The following is a 22,500-nucleotide window of genomic DNA, read 5'->3' as shown; positions in this document are numbered from 1 at the left end:
CTTTCCATGGACAGCTCTAAGGGGGGGGCGCCTTTCCATGGACAGCTCTAAGGGGGGGCGCCTTTCCATGTACAGCTCTAAGGGGGGGCGCCTTTCCATGTACAGCTCTAAGGGGGGGCGCCTTTCCATGTACAGCTCTAAGGGGGGGGGCGCCTTTCCATGTACAGCTCTAAGGGGGGGGGCGCCTTTCCATGTACAGCTCTAAGGGGGGGGCGCCTTTCCATGTACAGCTCTAAGGGGGGGGGGGCGCCTTTCCATGTACAGCTCTAGGGGGGGGGCGCCTTTCCATGTACAGCTCTAAGGGGGGGGGCGCCTTTCCATGTACAGCTCTAAGGGGGGGGCGCCTTTCCATGTACAGCTCTAAGGGGGGGGCGCCTTTCCATGTACAGCTCTAAGGGGGGGGCGCCTTTCCATGTACAGCTCTAAGGGGGGGGCGCCTTTCCATGTACAGCTCTAAGGGGGGGCGCCTTTCCATGTACAGCTCTAAGGGGGGGCGCCTTTCCATGGACAGTTTTGGGTGTCCTTCCAGGGTCACTCTGAGGATCCTTCCAGAGACAGTTCTTGAGTTTTTTTTTTTCCCCAAGGACAGCTCTATGGTTCCTTCTCAAGATAGTTCTTGGGTTTCTTCTTGGGGCTCCTTTCTAGGGCCGCTCTTGGGGATCCTTCCAGAGACAGTTCTTGGGTTTCTTCTGGGGTTCCCTCCTGGAACAGTTCTGGGGTTTCTTTCAGGGCTGTGGAGTCGGTAGATAAATGTTCCGACGCCTCAGTTTTTTGTACTAACGAATCCGCGACTCCGACTCCTCTGTATTAATATGCGAATGTATTTTCCCTAGTAGAATCCTATAGTCACGTTTAAGCTAACAATCGGAGTTTACAAGTTTTTATAGCCTTAGCTGAATGACAGCAGTTTTTCCAATGGTTTACAGCTTCAGTCTTGAACTATTGGCCCTCCATTCCCTTCACGTATACAAGTGTCTCTAGCCCTGCAAAAAACATATTTATTTAATCCCTTATCAGTGAGAGGCTAGGTTACACATGGACGCTGCCTTCCCTGTAACAGCAGAACACAACACTATGGAAAGTATAAGTATTGCCGCTCCTAATTGTGCGTTGCGTGCCATATAGTGAAGCACATGAAAAGCGCGCTTCTTCACGGTCACTTAACGTGTTCGTTTTGCGGTTACGTGAGGCACTGCATGCATTGGTCTTTATTCTTACAGTAGAGAAGTCATTAAAGCAGGGGTTCACCCTTAAATTTTTATTTTTTTTCTAGCATGCCATCAAGCATACTAGCGCGAGCTACAGTATGCCTTTATTTTATTTTTTGGCGCCGTACTCAGTTTAATCCCGTAGTGAGTTTCAGACTCCCCGCGGGGAATGGCCGTTCCTATGCAGAGGGAAGATGATTGACGGCCGGCTATGGCGCGTCACGCTTCCCGAAAATAGCCGAAATAGGACTTGGCTCTTCGCGGCGCCTGCACAGTCAGCTCCTAGTCTGTGCGCAGGCGCCGTATAGCGCCGTGAAGAGCCGAGACCTACTCCGGCTATTTTCGGGAAGCGTGGCGCGCCATAGCCGGCCGTCAATCATCTTCCCTCTGCATAGGAACGCCCATTCTCCGTGGGGAGTCTGAAACTTCACTACGGGATTAAACTGTGAGTACGGCGCCAAGAAAATAAATAAGGGCATACTATAGCTCACGCTGGTAGAAAATTGTTATTTAGGATGAACCACCGCTTTAATTATAACTTTTTGTGAATTGGGACATTTAAACGTGCTTTTTTTTTAATTCCAATCTAAATTTAGTAGGAGTTGGTGTATTGTTTGCCGACTCCGACTCCAGGTACTCAAAATCTCCTCCGACTCCTCGACTCCAACTCCACAGCACTGGTTTCTTTCTAGAGTCACTCTGGGGTTCCTTCCAAGGACATAAAGATAATGCTGAGCTGTTGAGTTAAAAATGCAATGTGCAAAAAATTCCTGGCGGGAAAGAATGACCAAAAAGTTCCAAAGCTTATGTGCTAATTGCTAAAAGAATGTGGAACAAAATGAATAAAGTGCTAGGTGCAAACCTAATTGATATGGTGGCTGAACTTGCCAGCAAGTACTAAAACAAATGCAAACAAATCCTTAATAGCACAAATACTAAATTTGATAAAAGTGCAAAAAAAAGTGTGCAAAACATGCGTGGTAATCCAACTAAAGGCCCGTACACACAGTCAGCCTTTCGGCCAACAAACTTCAAAATCAACAAGTTTTCAAATTTGTCCAATCGTGTGTACGCTCAATCGGACCAACTTTTTCGGGTTTCGTCGGACAAAAAGTTTGGTCTGCAAACGGACAAACTTTTCGACAACAAAAGTCAGATGGTGCCTAGTGCTGGTAAGCCTGGAGGAGAGATGTGAGGTCTTATTGACCCCACATCTCTCCATAAAGAGGACCTGTCACAGTGATTCCTATTACAAAGGATGTTTACATTCCTTGTAATAAAAATAAAAGTGATCAAAAAAATAAAAAATGTAAAAAAATGAAGTAAAATAAAAATATTAAAACGCCCCTGTCTCTGGTAGCTCACGTGCAGAAGCGAACACGCATGCAAGTCCCACCCACATGTAAACGCCGTTCAAACCCCACAACGTCGCGTGCGTTAGAGCGTGTGCAACAATTCTAGCACTAGACCTGTAACTCGAAAATAGTAACCTGTAAAAAAAATGTAAATCATCGCCGATGGAGATTTTTAAGTACCGAAGTTTGGTGCCATTCCATGAGTGTGTGCAATTTTAAAGCGTGACGCGTTGGGTATCAATTTACTCGGCGTAACATCATCCTTCACATTATACAAACTTTGCTAACTTTGCTGTTTTGTTATTTTTGAATTCATGTTTTTCCCCCCAAAAAGAAGGCGTTTGAAAAATAATTGCGCAAATACCGTGCGAGGGGGGGGGGGGGAGTTGCAATGACGCCATTTTATTCCCTAGGGTGTTTGCTAAAAAAATATATATAATGTTTGGGGGTTCTGATTAATTTTCTAGCGAAAAAATTGTGATTTTTACATGAAGGAGAGAAGTGCCAGAATAGGCCCGGTGGTAAAGTAGTTAATAAGTTTGGTAAATTCTTGTCCTATGAAGATCTTATAAAGTTTTGTAATAAAATCCAAGCTTTCTGGAGATTCTAAACAGTTTTTATAAGGAGGGGGAGGAAAAAAAAAAAAAGTATTTGTAATATCGAAAGTTGAAAATGAAGTAGGAATGGGCTGAAATATATATTTAATGTTGTTTTTTTTGTTTTTTTCCCCCAGAATTTTTTTTACAATGATTCAAAATCTAGCCTGCGTGTAAGGAGTACCCAAGATGGAAGCTGGCATCCCATTTCTTTAATTACAGCTAGGTAATTGTCTCATGGCGTTTAATTGCCACAGAATGTGTGCCATTTAATTGTCTGTGATTAACCACTTTAGTCCCGGAAGGTTTTACCCCCCCCCCCCCCCCTTTATGACCAGGCCATTTTTTTTTTTTTTTTATGATGCCAAAAACCGATCAGTGTGAGCAGGTCCTAAAATTCAGGACATGAATAGCCCTGAACACGGAGCGATTGTTGCTCACGGCCCAGCGATCTGAGCTGTCAGTAGACGGCCATCCTTCTATCAATGCCCCCTCTGTGTGTGGAATGCCTGGCAGTGCCCTGTAGTAGATTGGATGGAGGCCACCCAGCTCTGTACACACACAGGCCTGTTCTACAAACATGGAATAAGACAGTCACTGTGTGTCTGTGTGTCAGTAGGTGGGCTCCCATCAGGAACGCTGATCCAAGATGTGCTCAGAGCCATAGAAGGAGGACTTCTTGTCTCCCCAAATCAGAAATGTTCAATGTTAAAATATAAAATTATAGAAATATATATATAATCATTTTTTTTTTTTTTTTTTTTTGAAGCCCTATGCTTTATGTGATTATTACATGCATGTTTCTGGATCCCTCCATAAAGAGCACCTGTTACTGCCTATAACTGCGACAAGGGATGTTTACATTCCTTGTGACAGCAATAAAAGTACTGTAATAATAAAAAAAAAAAAAAGAAATTACAGTGTAAAAATCTTTAACCACTTAAGGACCGCCTCCTGCACATATACGTCGGCAATATGGCACATACCTGTACGTCCTCTTTAAGTGCCCAGACGCGGGCGTGCGCCCGTGACCCGGTCCGAAGCTCCGTGACCGCGGGACCCGATCGCAGCCAGAGTCCCGCAATCGGTCCCCGAAGCTGAAGAACGAGGTGAGGTGTGTGTAAACACACCTTCCCCGTTCTTCACTGTGGCGCTGTCACTGATCGTGTGTTTCCTGATATAGGGAAAGGCGATCAATGACGTCACACGTCCAGCCCCGCCCCCCTACAGTTAGAAACACGGATGAGGTCACACTTAAACCCTTCAGCGCCCCCTAGTGGTTAACTCCAAAACTGCAATTGTCATTTTCACAGTAAACAATGCATTTTTATAGCACTTTTTGCTGTGAGAATGACAATGGTCCCAAAAATGTGTCAAAATTGTCCAATGTGTCCGCCATAATATTGCAGTCATGATAAAAAACGCTGTATTAAAATTTTTTTTTTTTTTTTATAAAAATGCAATAAAACTATCCCCTTTTTTGTAAACGCTATACAAATTTTGTTTAGTCAGTACAGTTGTCGTCCGAAAATACAATTGTTTCAAATACCTTCGTTATAGCGCCGCTCTGCACTTCTGTGACCCGCCGGCGCTCTCTTCCCCGCAATTATATTACAGAAACACACACATTGTACTTTTTATACTACTGTAATAGATTGGATTATAGGATGTTACAAACATTGTAACTAGGGCTTATTTTCGGGGGTAGGGCTTATATTGCAGCCCTCCTGGAAAATAACGCTAGGTCTTATTTTCGGGCAAACACAGTAACTAAATGCCTGGGGTGTCAGCCTTTTGTTTGCCATATAGGGCCACAGTAGTGTTTTCTGTACCCTAGACACCCCAATACTTCTGTTTTTCATTATGACGGTTTGCCTCCCGGGCGGGGTAGACGGGGCGGGATTCGTGTGTTCATCTGTTTTAATATAATTCCCAAATTGGTGGGTTGTATTTATATTTTGGCGGAAGTTGTGCTATTGTCCTCAGCAGCTCCTAAAAATCTATTTTATTGATAAACTTGAAAATCAATGCTAAAATTGCTTTGAAAAATTCCTTTTTAATAATTTGAATTTAATTATTTTAAGAAAAATTCCAGGATATACATGGTTACATTGGTCCAGCTTGCATATATACCTTACCTGGCTGATGCCCCTGGAAGCTGGAAATCACTGTATAGACAATGCCAGGGGTTGACAAATTTGCTTGGAATCTAGGAGCCAGCTAAAAAAGTTAGGAGCCAGAAAACGCGCCCTGTCGCGACGAGCTTGCGTGCAGAAGCAAACACATACGTGAGCAGCGACCGCATATGTAAACTGTGTTCAAACCACACATGTAAGGTATCGCCGCGATTGGTAGAGCGAGAGCAATAATTCTAGCCCTAGACCTTCTCTGTAACTCAAAACATGCAACCTGTAGAGTTTTTTAAACGTCGCCTATGGAGATTTTAAAGGGTAAAAGTTTGACGCCATTCCACGAGCGGACGTCATTTTGAAGCGTGACATGTTGGGTATCAATTTACTCAGCGTAACATTATCTTTCATACTATTAAAAAAAATGGGGATAATTTTACTGTTGTCTTATTTTTTAATTAAAAAAGGTGTAATTTTTTCCCCAAAAAAGTGCGCTTGCAAGACCGCTGCGCAAATACGGCATGACAGAAAGTATTGCAACGATCGCCATTTTATTCTCTAGGGTGTTAGGATAAAAAATATATATAATGTTTGGGGGTTCTAATTAGAGGGAAGAAGATGGCAGTGAAAATAGTGAAAAATTACATTAGAATTGCTGTTTAACTTGTAATGCTTAACTTGTAATACCAACGGCCACCACCAGATGGTGCCAGCTTACACATCTGGTGGTAATAACTTGTAATACCAACGGCTCACCACCAGATGGTGCCAGCTCACAAAAAAAAAAAAAAATTTTTTTTTTTTTTGCCCCCCCTTCCAAGTCGCCAGGACCCTATTTCTAGTCGCCATGGCGACCTGGCGCCCGGGATTTGTCGACCCCTGGACAATGCTATGCCCAGTGATCTCCTATTTACCTCCAGGTCTCGTACTGAGTGGTATGGGTGCAATTCTGAGAATGCAAAGGGCCAGATTCACAGAATAAGTACGCCGGAGTATCTGCTGATACTCCGGCGTACTTTCAAATTTGCCACGTCGTATCTTAATTTGTAATTCACAAACAAGATACGACAGCTTTTGGCAAAGATCCGACAGGCGTACGGCTTCGTACGCCTTCGGATCGTAGGTGTAATTTTCCGGCGGCCGCTGGGTGGAGTTTGCGTCGTTTTCTAGTGTCGGGTATGCAAATTGGCTGTTTACGGCGATCCACGAAGGTACGCGCGTTCGTTACGTCGTCGCTCGTCGGTTTTTCCCGTCGCAAACATAAGCCTGCTTTTTCATAGCTTACATTTAGACCAGCCATGTTAAAGTATGGCCGTCGTTCCCGCGTCGAATTTCTAATTTTCTTTGTTTTTTGCGTAAGACGTCCGGGAATGCGAAATGACGTAACGCACGTCACCGTTCAAAACATTACGTCGGGGTGACGTCATTTCGCGCAAAGCACGGCGGGAAATTTTCACACGGAGCATGCGCAGAACGTTCGGCGCGGGAGCGCGCCTAATTTAAATGACACACGCCCCATTTGAATTAGGCGGTCTTGCGCCGGACAGATTTACGTTACGCCGCCGCAAGTTAACGCATAAGTGCTTTGTGAATCAAGCACTTGCGGCGGAGTAACGTAAAGGGGATACGTTACGCAGCCGCAATTTTTCATGAATCTGGCCCAAAGTCTTCTCTGATTGAATGAGGTGGAGAGCGTGATGTCACTGCCTCGCCTCTCCACCTTGTCCAATCAGAATGCGTTGCTTTCGTTCAGGCAATGCAAAGCATTCTCTGAATGGCACCCAAGGTGAGCGGCCAACCTCCTGTGTTCAGAATGCAGCAGGGCAGCCAATCATTGTGGTACCTGGAAGAAAGTGGCGATCACTGGAGTAGCAGTGCCTATATAGTGTGTGTGTGTGTGTGTGTGTGTGTGTGTGTGTGTATTTCCAGGTGCATCTCAGATTTTTAATTTTTTTTGAATATCACCAAAAGAAAATTTTATTTCAGTAATTCGATTCCAAAAGTGAGACTCATATTTTTTATACAGAGTGTTATATTTTCAAGTATTTTTTATTTATTTTTCTGATTTTCTGGTCCGGGGCTGAATTGGTTAATATACAAGATTTCATTACGACCATTTGTCAAGTTGTCTGAAATAACGCAATCGGATTTTCACAATCATTTTTTTTAAACCTACTCTGGACCTTTTTATATTGGATGTAGGAATGTGTGATGATTACCTCTGATGAATCTTCTATTTTCTCTCCCCTCTCCTGTTCAGGCAGGGGCTCTGCAGGGGGACACAGAGATCGAATATGGGTGAGAAAAAGCCAGAGGCGCTGGACTTTGTTAAAGATTTCCAGGAGTATCTCACACAGCAGACGCATCACGTCAACATGATATCGGGCTCTGTGAGTGGAGAGAAGGAGTCCGACACCCTGCCAGGAGGTAAGTGGCACATTATCTATGACATACTCACCCCTGTACACTGATTCATAGACATAGTGGAATGATAACATGACCAGGGCATGTGGATGGGTCACCCAGTGCCCAATGCAAGAGGTAGTAATGGCAAAATGAAACCTAGACAGGAAAGCTACCCCCCCTTATTATTTCTCCTGACCTAAGTAACTACCGTATGCCCCCTTGCAGCTCTTTTCTTTACTGCAGCCAGAGACCCGGGGTGGAGAAGTGACCTTATTCTTACAATCGTGTCAGAAAGCTCGATCCTAGCCATTGGCTTGTGGAACGGTGACGTCATTCCCTTGATTATGTGACTGTGCTCGGTCCTAGCTATGGGCGCAGAAGTGATGTTTCCTTGATCATGTGACAATACTTGGTCCTAGTGATGCGCTCAGGAACCCAAGGCGGAGCAGTAACATCCTTCCCTCAATCATGTGACGGTGCTCGTCCTAGCTATTGGCTCAGGCACCCGAGGTGGAGCAGCAACATTATTCTCTCAATCATGTGATCGGGCTTGGGTTCCTAAACTAACAACTAGGACCAAGGTGGAGCAGTGACATCATTCCCTCAATCAAATCTTGACTATTGTGTCAGGGAGCCTGGTGGTGTAGTGACGTCATTCCCTCCATCATGTGACAGTGCTCAGTCCTAGCTATTAGCTGCTGACTGGGTCACCATCCTAGGGGGCGCAAGATCTTGCACACCTCCATACTTGCAAGTGCTGGGTATTGATGCCAGTTACAGCGGGGCAAGGAGCTACAAGGGAACGCAGGACATTGTCACTTTTCCTACTTTGGTCAAGGTTAGTGTCTTTAGAGCTGAGCTCCACCCAAAGGAGGAAGCTCCGATTATTTGCCAAACCCCCGCCCCCCCTCCCTCACTGCTACATTTGGCACCTTTTAAGGGGGTACCTGGTTTTGGCAGGTACCCACTCCCATTTCCGGCTCACTTCGACATGGCAAATTCATTCCCCCCCTCTTTGGGTGAAGACGGCGCTGGATTTGTGGACAGTCTTTCTTTTTCTTTCTTTCTTTCTTTCTTTCTTTCTTTCTTTCTTTCTTTCTTTCTTTCTTTCTTTCTTTCTTTCTTTCTTTCTTTTTCTTTCTTTTTCTTCTTTTTCTTCTTTTTCTTCTTTCTTTTTCTTTTTCTTTCTTTTTCTTTCTTTTTCTTTCTTTCTTTCTTTCTTTTTCTTTTTCTCACTGCTACATTTGGCACCTTTGTAAGGGGGTACCTGGTTTTGGCAGGTACCCACTCCCATTTCCGGCTCACTTAGACATGGCAAATTCATTCCCCCCCTCATTTGTGGACAGTCTTTCTTTCTTTCTTCTTTCTTTCTTTCTTTCTTTTTCTTTCTTTTTCTTTCTTTCTTTCTTTCTTTCTTTCTTTCTTTCTGTTTCTTTCTGTTTCTTTCTGTTTCTTTCTGTTTCTTTCTTTTTTTCTTTTTCTTTCTTTTTTTCTTTTTCTTTCTTTTTCTTTCTTTCTTTCTTTCTTTCTTTCTTTCTTTCTTTCTTTCTTTCTTTCTTTCTTTCTTTCTTTCGACATGGCAAATTTATTCCCCCCCCCCTTCGGGTGAAGACGGCGCTGGATTTGTGGACTTTTTTTCTTTCCTTTCTTTCTTTCTTTCTTTCTCTTTCTTTTTCTTTCTTTCTTTTTCTTTCTTTCTTTCTCTTTCTTTTTCTTTCTTTCTTTTTCTTTCTTTCTTTCTCTTTCTTTTTCTTTCTTTCTTTTTCTTTCTTTCTTTCTCTTTCTTTTTCTTTCTTTCTCTTTCTTTTTCTTTCTTTCTTTTTCTTTTCTTTCTTTTTTTTTTCTTTCCTTTTCTTTTTCTTCTTTCCTTTTCTTTCTTTTTCTTCTTCCCTGTCAGATTTTTATTTTCCGCCATCTGTGTTCCATTTCAGAGATTTTCCTTCACTTCCTGTCCCAAAGTCAACCAGGAAGTGAGAGGGAATCCCTTGGTGCCCCCCAGGTCACCAGAACTAGTGTCCCCATTGGAAGATTTCCCCTCTATTACTGCTCTGGGGACAAAAATGTGAGTTTTTTTTTTTTGATGATGGTAAAACAGGGTGAATCTCCTTAACGGGGCCACAGACGGCTATAAAAACTGACAGGTGATCTAATCCCTCTCCACTCTATTCAAAACAACCACAAATTTTTAATTTTTTTTGCTTTTTACTTCTACTTTAAAGAGGAGTTCCACCTGGTCCAGTGGTTCTAGTGGAACTTCCGCTCATTTGTCTATCCCCCCCCCCCCCCCCTCCGGTGCCACATTTTGCACCTTTCAGGGGGTCTTTGACAGGTATCCTGATCCCTGGAGCCACGACTGCAGCTATTGACGTCACCGCTCGGCTCCCTCCTCCTCCCCCTGTCGCTGGACCAGTTGGAAAGAGGAGCTGAGTGCATGCGCAGTAGGGTTCCCGATGTGAAGCTGTAAGGCTACACTGCTGGGTTCCCTTACCCGCAATGGCAGACGCAGCACCCGACCAGCTGATAGAAGTATCCGACATTGAGGGACTCCAGGACAGGTGAGTGTCCGATTTATTAAAAGACAGCAGCTGCAGTATGTGTAGCTGCTGGATTTTAAGTTTTGCAGCGGTGGGTGGACCTCCGCTTTTAGTCCTAGACAGTTGGGTCAAAGGCTACAGGCACTTGGGTAACCTGAATTATTTGTACCATTTTTTTTTTTAGAGTCCCACCACCAGACAACAGTTAATAATTTTTTTTTGGAGAAACAAATGCTCCCCCTTCACACAGAAAAATCTATTTTCCGTGGAGTTTGTCTTTATCATGGAGTTGTATTCCTATAATCTGATGTTTTAGTAACATTGTAACACATTCACATCTCTCTACATGAGCATCCAATGGTTTTAAATGTCCTTCATGCCATTATTCCACACTGGCCCCTTCATCCTCATAAAATGTATACTGAATGATCTGTGTGCCGGTGCCAGGGTTGCCAGGTTTGGTTGGTTTTCAGCAAAATTATTACGAAGGCCTATAGTGAGAGAAATGCATAAGCTACATAAGGTTGGCCTCTCCCTCTGTAAATTCTTATTGCCTGTGCACATTGCCAATCGGTGGGCTTGAAAGCTCGACTCTCCAGGAATCCAGCCACTTTGTAAAACATTCAGGTATAATATGAGTTAAATCCAAGGAGGTGCGTGCCACCTCCTGAACTTCTTCTCTTTTAAAGTGGTAGTAAAGTCTTCATCCTAACTAATACATACAGGTAAACTTAGTCAGGCTTACCTATAGGTACGATAAATATGTCCTAAACGTTTACCATTTAGGGACAAGGGTCTCCAAACTACGGCCCTCCGGCTGTTGTGGATCTACACGTCCCAGGAGGCATTGTAAAAATATGACATTCACAGACATGACCAGGCATGATGGGATTTGTAGTTCCTGAACACCTGGAGGGCCATAATTTGGAGACCCCTGATTTAGAAAATATTCACATCGGCAATAGCCGTGATGCCCTGTATTCAGGGCACACAGTATGCCGTGAGCCCGCAAACCTTGAAGGAAGACTGAATGAAGATGGAAGAGCTGGGGAAATAAGCACTTTTGAACGTGTGAAACGCGTCGGCTCCTGTATTCCTTTATTTGCCGTGGCTTGCATTTTTTGGATTGTTGCCTCTTTTTTTTAAAAAGGCATTGATTTTGAGTGCGGCTGTCCAGAATTTTCTCCTCACCCGGAAGCTCTGGGGGAGCTGTTAATTGGACGCCATTATAGGTTTAAACCGGAGTTCCACCCAAAAATGGAACTTCCGCTTTTCGGAATCCCCCCCACCTCCGGTGTCACAATTGGCACCTTTCGGTGGGGGGAGGGGGACAGATACCTATGTAATACAGGTATTTTTCTCCCACTTCCGGGCATTGGGGGTATTCCGCGGGTATCTACGCTACGTCCGGCATCCCTCCCGCTATCTTCTGGGAGACACACAGGTCACAAAAGAAAGCGGGGACCAGTGGGACCGTGCAGCGCGAGTCGCGCATGCGCAGTAGGGAAACAAGGCTTCACTTCCTGATTCCCTCACCGAAGATAGCGGGGCCTCCACCCGAGAGCCAACGGACAGATCGGCTTCGGGTGCCGACATTGCGGGAGCCCAGGACAGGTAAGTGTCCATATTTTAAAAGTCAGCAGCTGCAGTATTTGTAGCTGCTGACTTAAAAATAAAATAAACAATTTGGCGGCACTCTGCAGGGGGCCCCTTTACTACAGCTTTCATTTTCATCTGACAGTTTTATGGAAGTCTGTGAGGATAGCTACACACCTGGGGCTCTTAAAGGCGGCACACTGCCTTCTTACACGCAGCAACCCTGCCCGCCCCTCCCCTGCCAGTTCATAGAAGCCTTTGTATTTTGTTGATGAGTTAATATAATACAAAGTGCTCTGTGATTGGGCAGGAGTAGTAAGCACAGCAGCTGAAGGATCTGAGGTCAAGCATCAGAACAGTGGAAAGATGGCAACAGCTATCCTCCTGGAGCGCCATAAAAGATGTAAAAAGACACCTTCAGGAGGTGGCATGCCCCTCATTGGACTTTACTCATCGCATGCCTGCATATTTTACAAAGTGACTGAATTCCTGGAGGTCGTTATCTCAGAAATGATGGAAATCTTAGGATCAGTATGACCGCCAGGCAAAAAGAACCTCGGAACAAGGTCACCAATGGCAAACTGTGTATTTCTCTCACATATTTTCACAAAATGTATTGGATTGGGATTATGTTGGGGTATTTTGGGTCTAATTTTGATCCAATCTTTAATTATTTTTTTATTATTATTATTATTATTATTATTAATTAAATAACACCTGGCAACCCTGGCTGAGGCTTTCCCATGGCGGTTGGCAGAGGGGTTCTGTTCATTGACTGACTTTCTGTAAATTAGGGCCACAAAACCTCGATGTGCTCACCGTTAACTCTCCGTGCCTTGCTCTACCGGCAGCTGGGACAGACAGTGATCAGAACGGCCTGGACCACCCGTCAGTGGAGGTGTCGCTGGATGACAGCGCGGGGATGCTGGTTGATGGCTTTGAGCGGACATATGATGGGAAACTAAAATGCCGTTACTGTAACTATGCCAGCAAAGGCACAGCTCGTCTCATAGAACATATTCGCATACACACAGGTAGGACCCTGTCTGTGTATGCATGAGGAGGGGGGGGGGTGTAGTATGTGGGGTGCTGCTGGAGGGGTACGGTGCAGTGTGTGGGGTGCTGCTGGAGGGGTACGGTGCAGTGTGTGGGGTGCTGCTGGAGGGGTACGGTGCAGTGTATGCTTGTACAGATGACTATTATTGGACAACCTACAGTAAGGGAGGGGGGGGGGGAGTATTTGACCCCCTGCTGATTTTGTACGTTTGCACCCTAAGGCTCCATTCACATCTATGTGACAAAACGCCGGACGCTTCTGCCGCTAGAGGGGAGAATTCCCATTGCTGTCTATGGAGATGGTTCACATCTCATAGACGCCTGTCGCCTGAAAAAAAGTCCCGGACCCTTTTTTTCAGGCGACATTGGCGTTCGCCCATTGACAGCAATGGGAAGAATCTGAAAAAAAAAATACACACTGGCCGCAAAATACGCCGCGTACGCCGTACGCCGCTGTCGCATAAATGTGAATGCAGCCTTACAAAGAAATGATCCGTCAATAATTTTAATGGTCGGTTTATTTGAACAGTGAGAGACAGAATAACAAAAATATCCGGAAAAACGCATTTCAAAAACGTTTTATGAAGGGATTTGCATTTTAATGAGTGAAATAAGCATTTGACCCCTTCGCAAAATATGACTTGATACTCGGTGGCAAAACCCTTGTTGGCAATCACCGAGGTCAGACGTTTCCTGTAGTTGGCTACCAGGTTTTCACACATCTCAGGAGGGATTTTGTCCTCTTTGCAGATCCTCTCCAAGTCATTAAAGGGTTTGTAAAGGATTTTTTTTTTTTTAATAGCTTCCTTTACCTTAATGCAGTGCTGTTTTCATGTCCGTTTCATGTTCGTTTTTGCTCTCAAGTTGCTGTAATTCTTTTCTGATCTCCACACTTCCTGGTTGTCTGTTTCCTGATAACCACAGTACTGGGAGCTTTCTCTCTGTGGTCACTAATCAAGGAGGTGTGATTACTGTGTATCTAAAACCCCTCAGCACCAATCAGTTTTGTTTTCCAAACCATCACTGCCCTGTATTGGCTCTGTGGCTCTGTACAGCAGAGGCACGAAACTAGAAACTGTAGGTACATTATATGATTGATTTTTATCTATTTTTAATTGTTTTTAGGAATCAGTTAACTATTATGTCTCTATACCCTGTAAACAGTCATTATAGCAAAAACATTTTTTTCCTTTACAACTCCTTTAACCACTTAACCCCCGGACCATATTGCTGGTCAAAGACCAGAGCACTTTTTGCGATTCGGGACAGCGTCGCTTTAACTGACAATTGCGCGGTCGTGCGACGTGGCTCCCAAACAAAATTGGCGTCCTTTTTTTCCCACAAATAGAGCTTTCTTTTGGTGGTATTTGATCACCTCTGTGGTTTTTATTTTTTGCGCTATAAACAAAAATAGAGCGACAATTTTGAAAAAAATGAATATTTTTTACTTTTTGCTATAATAAATATCCCCCAAAAATATATAAAAAATCATTTTTTTTCCTTAGTTTAGGCCGATACGTATTCTTCTACATATTTTTCATAATTTTTTTTCGCAATAAGCGTTTATTGATTGGTTTGCGCAAAAGTTATAGCGTTTACAAAATAGGGGGTATTTTTATGGCATTTTTATTAATATATTTTTTTTACTAGTAATGGCGGCGATCAGTGATTTTTTTTTTCAGTACTGCAACATTATGGCGGACACTTCGGACACTTTTGACACATTTTTGGGACCATTGGCATTTTTATAGCGATCAGTGCTATAAAAATGCATTGGATTACTATAAAAATGCCACTGGCAGTGAAGGGGTTAACACTAGGGGGCGGGGAAGGGTTTAAGTATGTCCCTGTGTGTTATCTTACTGTGGGGGGGGGGGGGAGTGGCCTCACTAGGGGAAACACTGATCCTCTGTTCATACATTGTATGAACAGAAGATCAGCATTTCCCCTGCTGACAGGACCGAGGGCTGTGTGTTTACACACACAGCTCCCGGTCCCCGCTCTGTAACGAGCAATCGCGGGTGCCCGGCGGCGATCGAGCCCGCCGGGCACACGCACGGGAGTCAGGGGCGAGCGGGGGCGCACGCGCCCCTAGTGGCCGCTCGAACAGCGGACGTATAGCTACGGGCTCTCGCCCAGGAGAGCCGACCTGCCGCCGTATAATGACGGTGGCTGGTCGGCTAGTGGTTAAGGTTTCCAGGCTGACATATGGTAACTCGAACCTTCAGCTCCCTCCACTTATTTTTGTTGCCTTGGCCGTGTGTTTTGGGTCATTGTCATGCTGGAATACCCATCCAAGACCCAATTTCAATGCCCTGGCTGAGGGAAGGAGGTTCTCGCCCAAGATTTGATGGTAGATGGACCCATCCATCGTCTCTTTGATGCGGTGAAGTTGTCCTGTCCCCTTAGCAGAAAAACATCCCCAAAGCATAATGTTTCCACCTCCATGTTTCACGGTGGGGATGATGTTCTTGGGGGTCATAGGCAGCATTCCTCCTCCAAACAAGGCGAGTTGAGTTGATGCCAAAAAACTGGATTTTGGTCTCATCAAACTTTCACCCAGTTATCTTCTGAATCTTTCAGATATTCATTAGCAAACTTCAGACGGGCCTGTACATGTGATTACTTGAGCAGGGGGACCTTGCGGCCGCTGCAGCATTTCAGTCCTCCACATGTCTTGTAGCACATTCCAGCCTTGTGTAGGTCTACAATCTTGTCCCTGACGTCCTTGGACAGCTCTTTTGGTCTTGGCCGTGGTGGAGAGATTGGAATCTGATTTGCTTTTGTGGACAGTTGTCTTTTATACAGGTAACAAGCTGAGATTAGGAGCACTCCCTTTTTAGGCGAGTGCTCCCAATCTCAGCTCATTACCCGTATAGAAGACACCTGGGAGCCAGAAATCTTGCTGATTGATTGGAGATCAAATACTTATTTCACTCATTAAAATGCAAATCAATTTATAACTTTTTTGAAATGTGTTTTTCTGGATATTTTTGTTGTTCTGTCTCTCACTGTTAAAATAAACCGACCATTACAATGATAGAAATGGTAGTAATGCGCTAATACCAACATTTGCTGCTGTTAATATATAGTGTACAACATGTGCCAATGATATCAAATAGACACCCAAAAATATATATAAATGAGGTATCGATCAAATGCAATGTGAAACAAATTGAAGTGTCAAACCATTATGTGAGCATACAAAGAAACATAAAAAACACATCCCCCTTCCACACACAAATCAGTACAATTAACTAGAAATGAGAAGGAACTATGGTGTGCTGGGAGTTTTCACAGTGCTTGTGTGGCTCAGGCTGGCGCTCTGATGTTTCAGGGTGACACAGCTCATAAAAAAGGAAAAAACGATGGTGCAATAAGGCGGTGTTAGCAATTACACTCACTAATCCCCAGATCAGAAACAGCTTGTTAGACGTAGCCTTTCATGCCGCTCAGTGCGGCGATCTCCTCAACGAACAGGTGTCCGATCGTGTCACTAGGCTCCTCCCCCACGCGTTGCGTCACTCGGCACGTGACTTCATGTCACGTGCCGAGTGACGCAACGTGTGGGGGAGGAGCCTAGTGACGCGATCGACGGACAGCTGTTCGTATGAGGAGATCGCCGCACTGAGCGGCATGAAAGGCTACGTCTAACAAGGTGTTTTTGATCTGGGGATTTGTACACCTTTTTTGTATGCAGCTTTTACCATTTGGTTATTTTTGTTGTGTGTTTTTTTCCTGCTTTTTACTTGGTAGTAGCGCTGTAGTACCACTCTACACATTAAAATGATAGACTGATCTTTTTATGTCAGTGGGCAAACATACAAAATCAGCACGGGGTCAAGTACTTTTTTCCCCTCACTGTACGACTCTCTAAACTTCCTATGATGGCTGTTTTGGTATGCTGGGAGTTTACTTCATAATGAGGAGGTAAGCAGATGTCCCATTTATTTATAAAAGAAGCCCTCCATATACAAAAATAAAGGGGTGACCCCCCCCTCTCCTGCACATAGCTGCCCTTGAAAGCTCCTGCATTCGCACCTTGGTGTAAAGTACGTTCTAATTGAGGGTGTGTGGGGCCACTTTGGTTTTACCATTAAAAGAGCCTGAAGATGATGTGCAATTGTGACTTAAAAGAAATTATTAGTCTTTGAAAGTGTTTAGTTACTTGTAATTGTGATAGTCGGGCCCCCTGGGGAAAAAAACAAACTGACCTTGGGTTATGGTGGGAGAAACCCTTCCAGATAGCGGATAGCATGGGGAAGAATTAAAATGTCTGTGACATCAACACCTGATTGATAATGAGAGAAAATGGGGTGAAATAGGAAAGAAAAATCTCACATAAGGATTTAACACTTCTCCACTCTATCCAAGATTACATATGTTTCAGCAAAGTTAGGATCTAAAAGAGAAGTATGGTGTTTTTTTTTTTTTTAAGAATCGTACAGTGGAACGTTGAATTGCGAGCATAATCCGTTCCAGGAGAATGCTTGTAATCCAAAGCACGTGCATGTCAAAGCGAGTTTCCCCATAGAAGTCAATGGAAACTAAGATAATTCGTTCCGCATTGACTTCTATTGCATGCAATACCGCATGTGGCCAGAGGTAGGGGGGGGGCGCTGGAGAGCCTCTGAAATACTCTGGGACAGCTTGACTGAACTCGGAAACCCTCATGAAGGATCGGGAACGACCGGCGCCTTCGCACCTCTGGCCAAATGCAGTACTGCACACCCCATTAGTCTGAATTCTGCTCCTTTTGTGAGACAGCCCTTGCAAACCGAGTCAGGATTAAAAAAAAAAAAAAAGTTGCTTATTTTTCAAAACGATTGTTAACCGCGTTACTCGTTAACCAAGGTACCATTGTACTTGCCTAGGTGGAACCGCGTTACTCGTTAACCAAGGTTCCATTGTACTCGCCTAGGTGGAACCGCGTTACTCGTTAACCAAGGTTCCATTGTACTCGCCTAGGTGGAACCGCGTTACTCGTTAATCAAGGTTCCATTGTACTCGCCTAGGTGGAACCGCGTTACTCGTTAACCAAGGTTCCATTGTACTCGCCTAGGTGGAACCACGTTACTCGTTAACCAAGGTTCCATTGTACTCGCCTAGGTGGAACCGCGTTACTCGTTAATCAAGGTTCCATTGTACTCGCCTAGGTGAAACCGCGTTACTCGTTAATCAAGGTTCCATTGTACTCGCCTAGGTGAAACCGCGTTACTCGTTAACCAAGGTTCCATTGTACTTGCCTAGGTGGAACCACGTTACTCGTTAACCAAGGTTCCATTGTACTCGCCTAGGTGGAACCGCGTTACTCGTTAACCAAGGTTCCATTGTACTCGCCTAGGTGGAACCGCGTTACTCGTTAACCAAGGTTCCATTGTACTTGCCTAGGTGGATACAGCATGGGACCGATGCTGCATCTGTCCCCCGCTGGCTCTAAGACTGAGAACGGAGCAATTAAACACCACCGATTGCTCGCTTCTCCGAGCTCCCTGAGCAGAGAGCTGGTGGGCTGTTAGTCACCGCTGTCTGTCATCGCTCTCTGCCCCCCCCGCACTCACTAGAGCGCTGGGTTGTGGAGGGGGCGGGAGTGACCCGGTTTAGGCTCTCAGTGGCTCACTGAGCTGGATGCTGGTCAATGCATATGTGCGGATCTGGACCATATGGTCCCGAGCCTGGACCGGCTCTGTGACGTCGGCGGGCTTCAGCCCGCTGTCTGCTGGGAACTGGTCACACCAGTGCAGAACAAAGTGCACTCCTGTGATCCACAGGAGAAGTACAGCCAAATGAGCTTTAATAGTGTAGCAGTGTTTGGGCTGTACTTCTCCTAATGACCAGTGGGTATCAGTCTATTCAGACTAATAAAAGGGCGTACTAGGGGGGGGTTTCACCAAATTGGAGCAGCCAGAATCGGGAGCAGCTGTGCATAAAACCAAAACGCGTGAACCCTCACCTTTTGTGTAAAAAAAAAAAAAATTGTTTAACATTTTTTTTCTATATACATATAAAAAGAACTTTATTTTTTATTTTTTTGTGATCACATATCCTTTGTTTTCAGCTGCAGAAAGAACTCAGGGAGCTGGGGGGGGGGAGAGAGAGAAACGGCAGCACACTGATCTTTGCAGTCAATGGCTGTGCAAGGAGAGGGGGTGTCAACATGGTTATAATGTTTGGAGGAGAGCAGGCACAGCCAAGGAACTGACCACCCTGTGCTTTCATGCCTAGTGGTGTTAGATTTTAAAGGAGTCGTATAGCCAAAGCTTTTTTTGGATCACAGGAGTGCAGTTGGTTCTGCACTCCTGTGCCTCATTTTCAGCCAACGGTGGGCTAAAATCCGCTGTCGGCTGACGTCACTCAGCCAGTTCAGGCTCTGAAAAGATCCCAACCATATAGTTGGGATCCGCCGAGCAGCATGGAGCGGCACCTGGCTCAGCCTCTCTGCAATCTGCTGAGTCTGAGCCAACCCCCCACCCCCCCTCCTCAGTCCAGCGCTCCAGTGAGCGCCGGAGGGGCAGATCAGAGAGCCGGAGACTGACAGTCCTGGCTCTCTGCTCAGAGTGGAGAGGGAGAACTGAGTGATCAGCGATGTTTGATTGCTCAAGTCCATACTTCTCTTTTATTAGGCAGGAACTCCCAGCATTTCACACATAGGAAGCAATACAAACAGAACAGGAGATTATTTTCCATACAAGTACATGGTACAGCAGCCACCTATCAGGAATATAAAACATTGGGGTAACATTCACTTAGAAAATGAAAGTAGGAAGCGGATTGGTTGCCATGCCCCGCTGCTCCAATTTTAGTAAATTCTCCTTACAGTCCATGTGGCTAATTGATCTTGTTATGATAAGCAAAGGTGCTGTCTGTACTGTTTAATATACAGTGCTTCCGGAAAATATTCACAGTGCTTCACTTTTTTTCACATTTTGTTATCTTGCAGCCTTATTCCAAAATGGGTTAAATTCATTATTTTCCTCAAAATTCTACAAACCATCCCCCATAATGACAACCTGAAAGAAGCTTGTTTAGCCACTTAAGACCCGGACCTTTAGGCAGCTAAAGGACCCGGCCAGTTTTTGTGATTCGGGACTGCGTCGCTTTAACTGACAATTGCGCGGTCGTGCGACGTGGCTCCCAAACAAAATTGGCGTTCTTTTTTCCCCACAAATAGAGCTTTCTTATGGTGGTATTTGATCACCTTTGTGGTTTTTATTTTTTGCGCTATAAACAAAAATTTAGCGACAATTTTGAAAAAAATGCAATATTTTTTTCTATAATAAATATTCCCCAAAAATATATAAAAAAAATTTTTTGCCCTCAGTTAAGGCCGATAAGTATTCTACCTATTTTTGGTAAAAAAAAATCGCAATAAGCATTTATCGGTTGGTTTGCGCAAAATTTATAGCGTTTACAAAATAGGGGATAGTTTTTATTGCATTATTTTTTTTTAATATTTTTTTTTTTTTTACTAGTAATGGCGGCGATCAGTGATTTTTTTTTTTTTTTTTTTTTTTCGTGACTGCGACATTATGGCGGACACTTCGGACAATTTTGACACATTTTTGGGACCATTGTCATTTTCACAGCAAAAAATGCATTTAAAATGCATTGTTTACTGTGAAAATGACAATTGCAGTTTGGAAGTTAACCACTAGGGGGCGGTGATGGGGTTATGTGTGACCTCATCTGTGTTGCTAACTGTAGGGGGTGTGGCTGTAGGTGTGACGTCATCGATTGTGATTCCCTATATAAGGGAACACGCGATCGATGACGGCGCCACAGTGAAGAACGGGGAAGCTGTGTTTACACACGGCTCTCCCCGTTCTTCAGCTCCGGGGAGCGATCGCGGGACTCCAGCGGCGATCGGGTCAGCGAGTGCCGCGAAGCTCGGACCGGGTCGCGTGCACGCGCGACCCCACGGCTGGGCTTAAAGGGCAACGTACAGGTATGTTGATGTGCCCAGCCGTGCCATTCTGCCGACGTATATCGGCGTGAAGGGGTCCTTAAGTGGTTAAAATATTTGCAAATTAAAAAAATCCCATGTACAGAAGTATCTCAGCCTTTGCCATGCCACTCACAATTGAGCTCAGGTGCCTCCTGTTTCCACTGATCATCCTTGAGATGTTTTCACAACTTTATTGGAGTCCACCTGTGGTAAATTCAGTTGATTGGACATGATTTGGAAAGGCACACACTGTCTATATAAGGTCCCACAGTTAACCGTGCATGTCAGAGCACAAACCAAGCCATGAAATCCAAGGAATTGTCTGTAGACCTCAGAGACAGGATTGTATGGAGGGACAGATCTGGGGAAGGGTAAAGAAATATTTCTGCAGCATTGAAGTCTCAATGATCACAGTGGCCTCCATCATCCGTAAATGGAAGAAGTTTGGAACCACCAGGACTCTTCCTAGAGCGTGCTGCCCGGCCAAACTGAGCGATCGGGGGAGAAGGGCCTCAGTCAGGGAGGTAACCAAGAACTCGATGGAGCTCCAGCATTTCTCTGTAGAAAGAGGAGAAGCTTCTATAAGAACAACCATCTCTGCAGGCCAGACGGAAGCCACTCCTCAGTAAAAGGCATATGACCGCTCGTGTGGAGTTTGCCAAAAGGCACCTAAAGGACTCTCAGACCATGAGAAAAAAAAATCTCTGGTCTGATGAAACAAAGATTCAACTCTTTGGCTTGAATGGCAAGCATCATGTCTGGAGGGAACGAGACACCACTCATCACCTGGCCAATGCCATCCCTACAGTGAAGCATGGTGGTGGCGGTATTATGCTGTGGGGAAGTTTTTCAGTGACAGGAACTGGGAGACTAGTCAGGATGGAGGGAAAGAGGAATGCAGCAGTGTACAAAGACATCCTTGATGAATACCTGCTCCAGAACGCTCTGGGCCACAGACTGGGGAGAAGGGTCATCTTCCAACAGGACAACAGCCCTAAGCACACAGACAAGATAACAAAGGAGTGGCTATGGGACAACTCTGTGAATGTCCTAGAGTGGCCCAGACTTGAACCCCATTGAACATCTCTGGAGAGATCTAAAAATAGCTGTGCACCGACTCCCCATCCACCCTGATGGAGCTTGAGAGGTTCTGCAAAAAAGAATGGGAGAAACTTCCCAAATATAGATGTGCCAAGCTTGTAGTATATATACTCAAAAAGCCTTGAGGCTGAAATTGGTGCCAAAGGTGCTTCACCAAAGTATTGAGCAAAGGCCGTGAATACTTGGTGGGTACGGAAAGTATTCAGACCCCCTTAAATTATTCACTCTTTGTTATATTGCAGCCATTTGCTAAAATCATTTAAGTACATTTTTTTCCTCATTAATGTGCACACCGCACCCCATATTGACAGAAAAACACAGAATTGTTGACATTTTTGCAGATTCAGTAAAAAAGAAAAACTGAAATATCACATGGTCCTAAGTATTCAGACCCTTTGCTGTGACCAGGGCCGTTTGAAGGAATTTGGGGGCCCCAAGCAAAATGGGGGCCCCCAAGCACCATCCCGCACACAAAACCTACATTTATTTTTTACATCCATGTTCTTGCTCTCCCCTCCCCCCTAGTCCCTATGTTTTTCTCACCTCCCCTTCTTCCCTGTAGGCTGTAGTGTGG

The 22,500-nt window shown here is 44.7% G+C and overlaps 1 protein-coding gene across 3 annotated transcripts in view; it reads left to right on the top strand.

Annotated features, from left to right (window-relative positions):
• Window positions 1–22,500, top strand: part of IKZF5 (IKAROS family zinc finger 5) — a 28,775-nt gene that overhangs the window by 1,586 nt on the left and 4,689 nt on the right. The window contains exons 2-4 of one of the 3 annotated variants that reach the window (XM_040361332.1): window positions 3,297–3,385; window positions 7,549–7,715; window positions 12,619–12,858. In XM_040361332.1, the coding sequence (XP_040217266.1) occupies window positions 3,297–3,385; window positions 7,549–7,715; window positions 12,619–12,858 (496 nt within the window). The remainder of the gene's footprint in view (window positions 1–3,296; window positions 3,386–7,548; window positions 7,716–12,618; window positions 12,859–22,500) is intronic. The other 2 variants (XM_040361333.1, XM_040361334.1) reach the window with 2 other exon arrangements.

Source organism: Rana temporaria, chromosome 8 (genome assembly GCF_905171775.1).
Source record: "Rana temporaria chromosome 8, aRanTem1.1, whole genome shotgun sequence".
In the NCBI taxonomy this organism is placed as follows: domain Eukaryota; kingdom Metazoa; phylum Chordata; class Amphibia; order Anura; family Ranidae; genus Rana; species Rana temporaria.
Note: the sequence above shows the minus strand (reverse complement) of the source record. Positions and strands in the feature narration are given on the sequence as shown.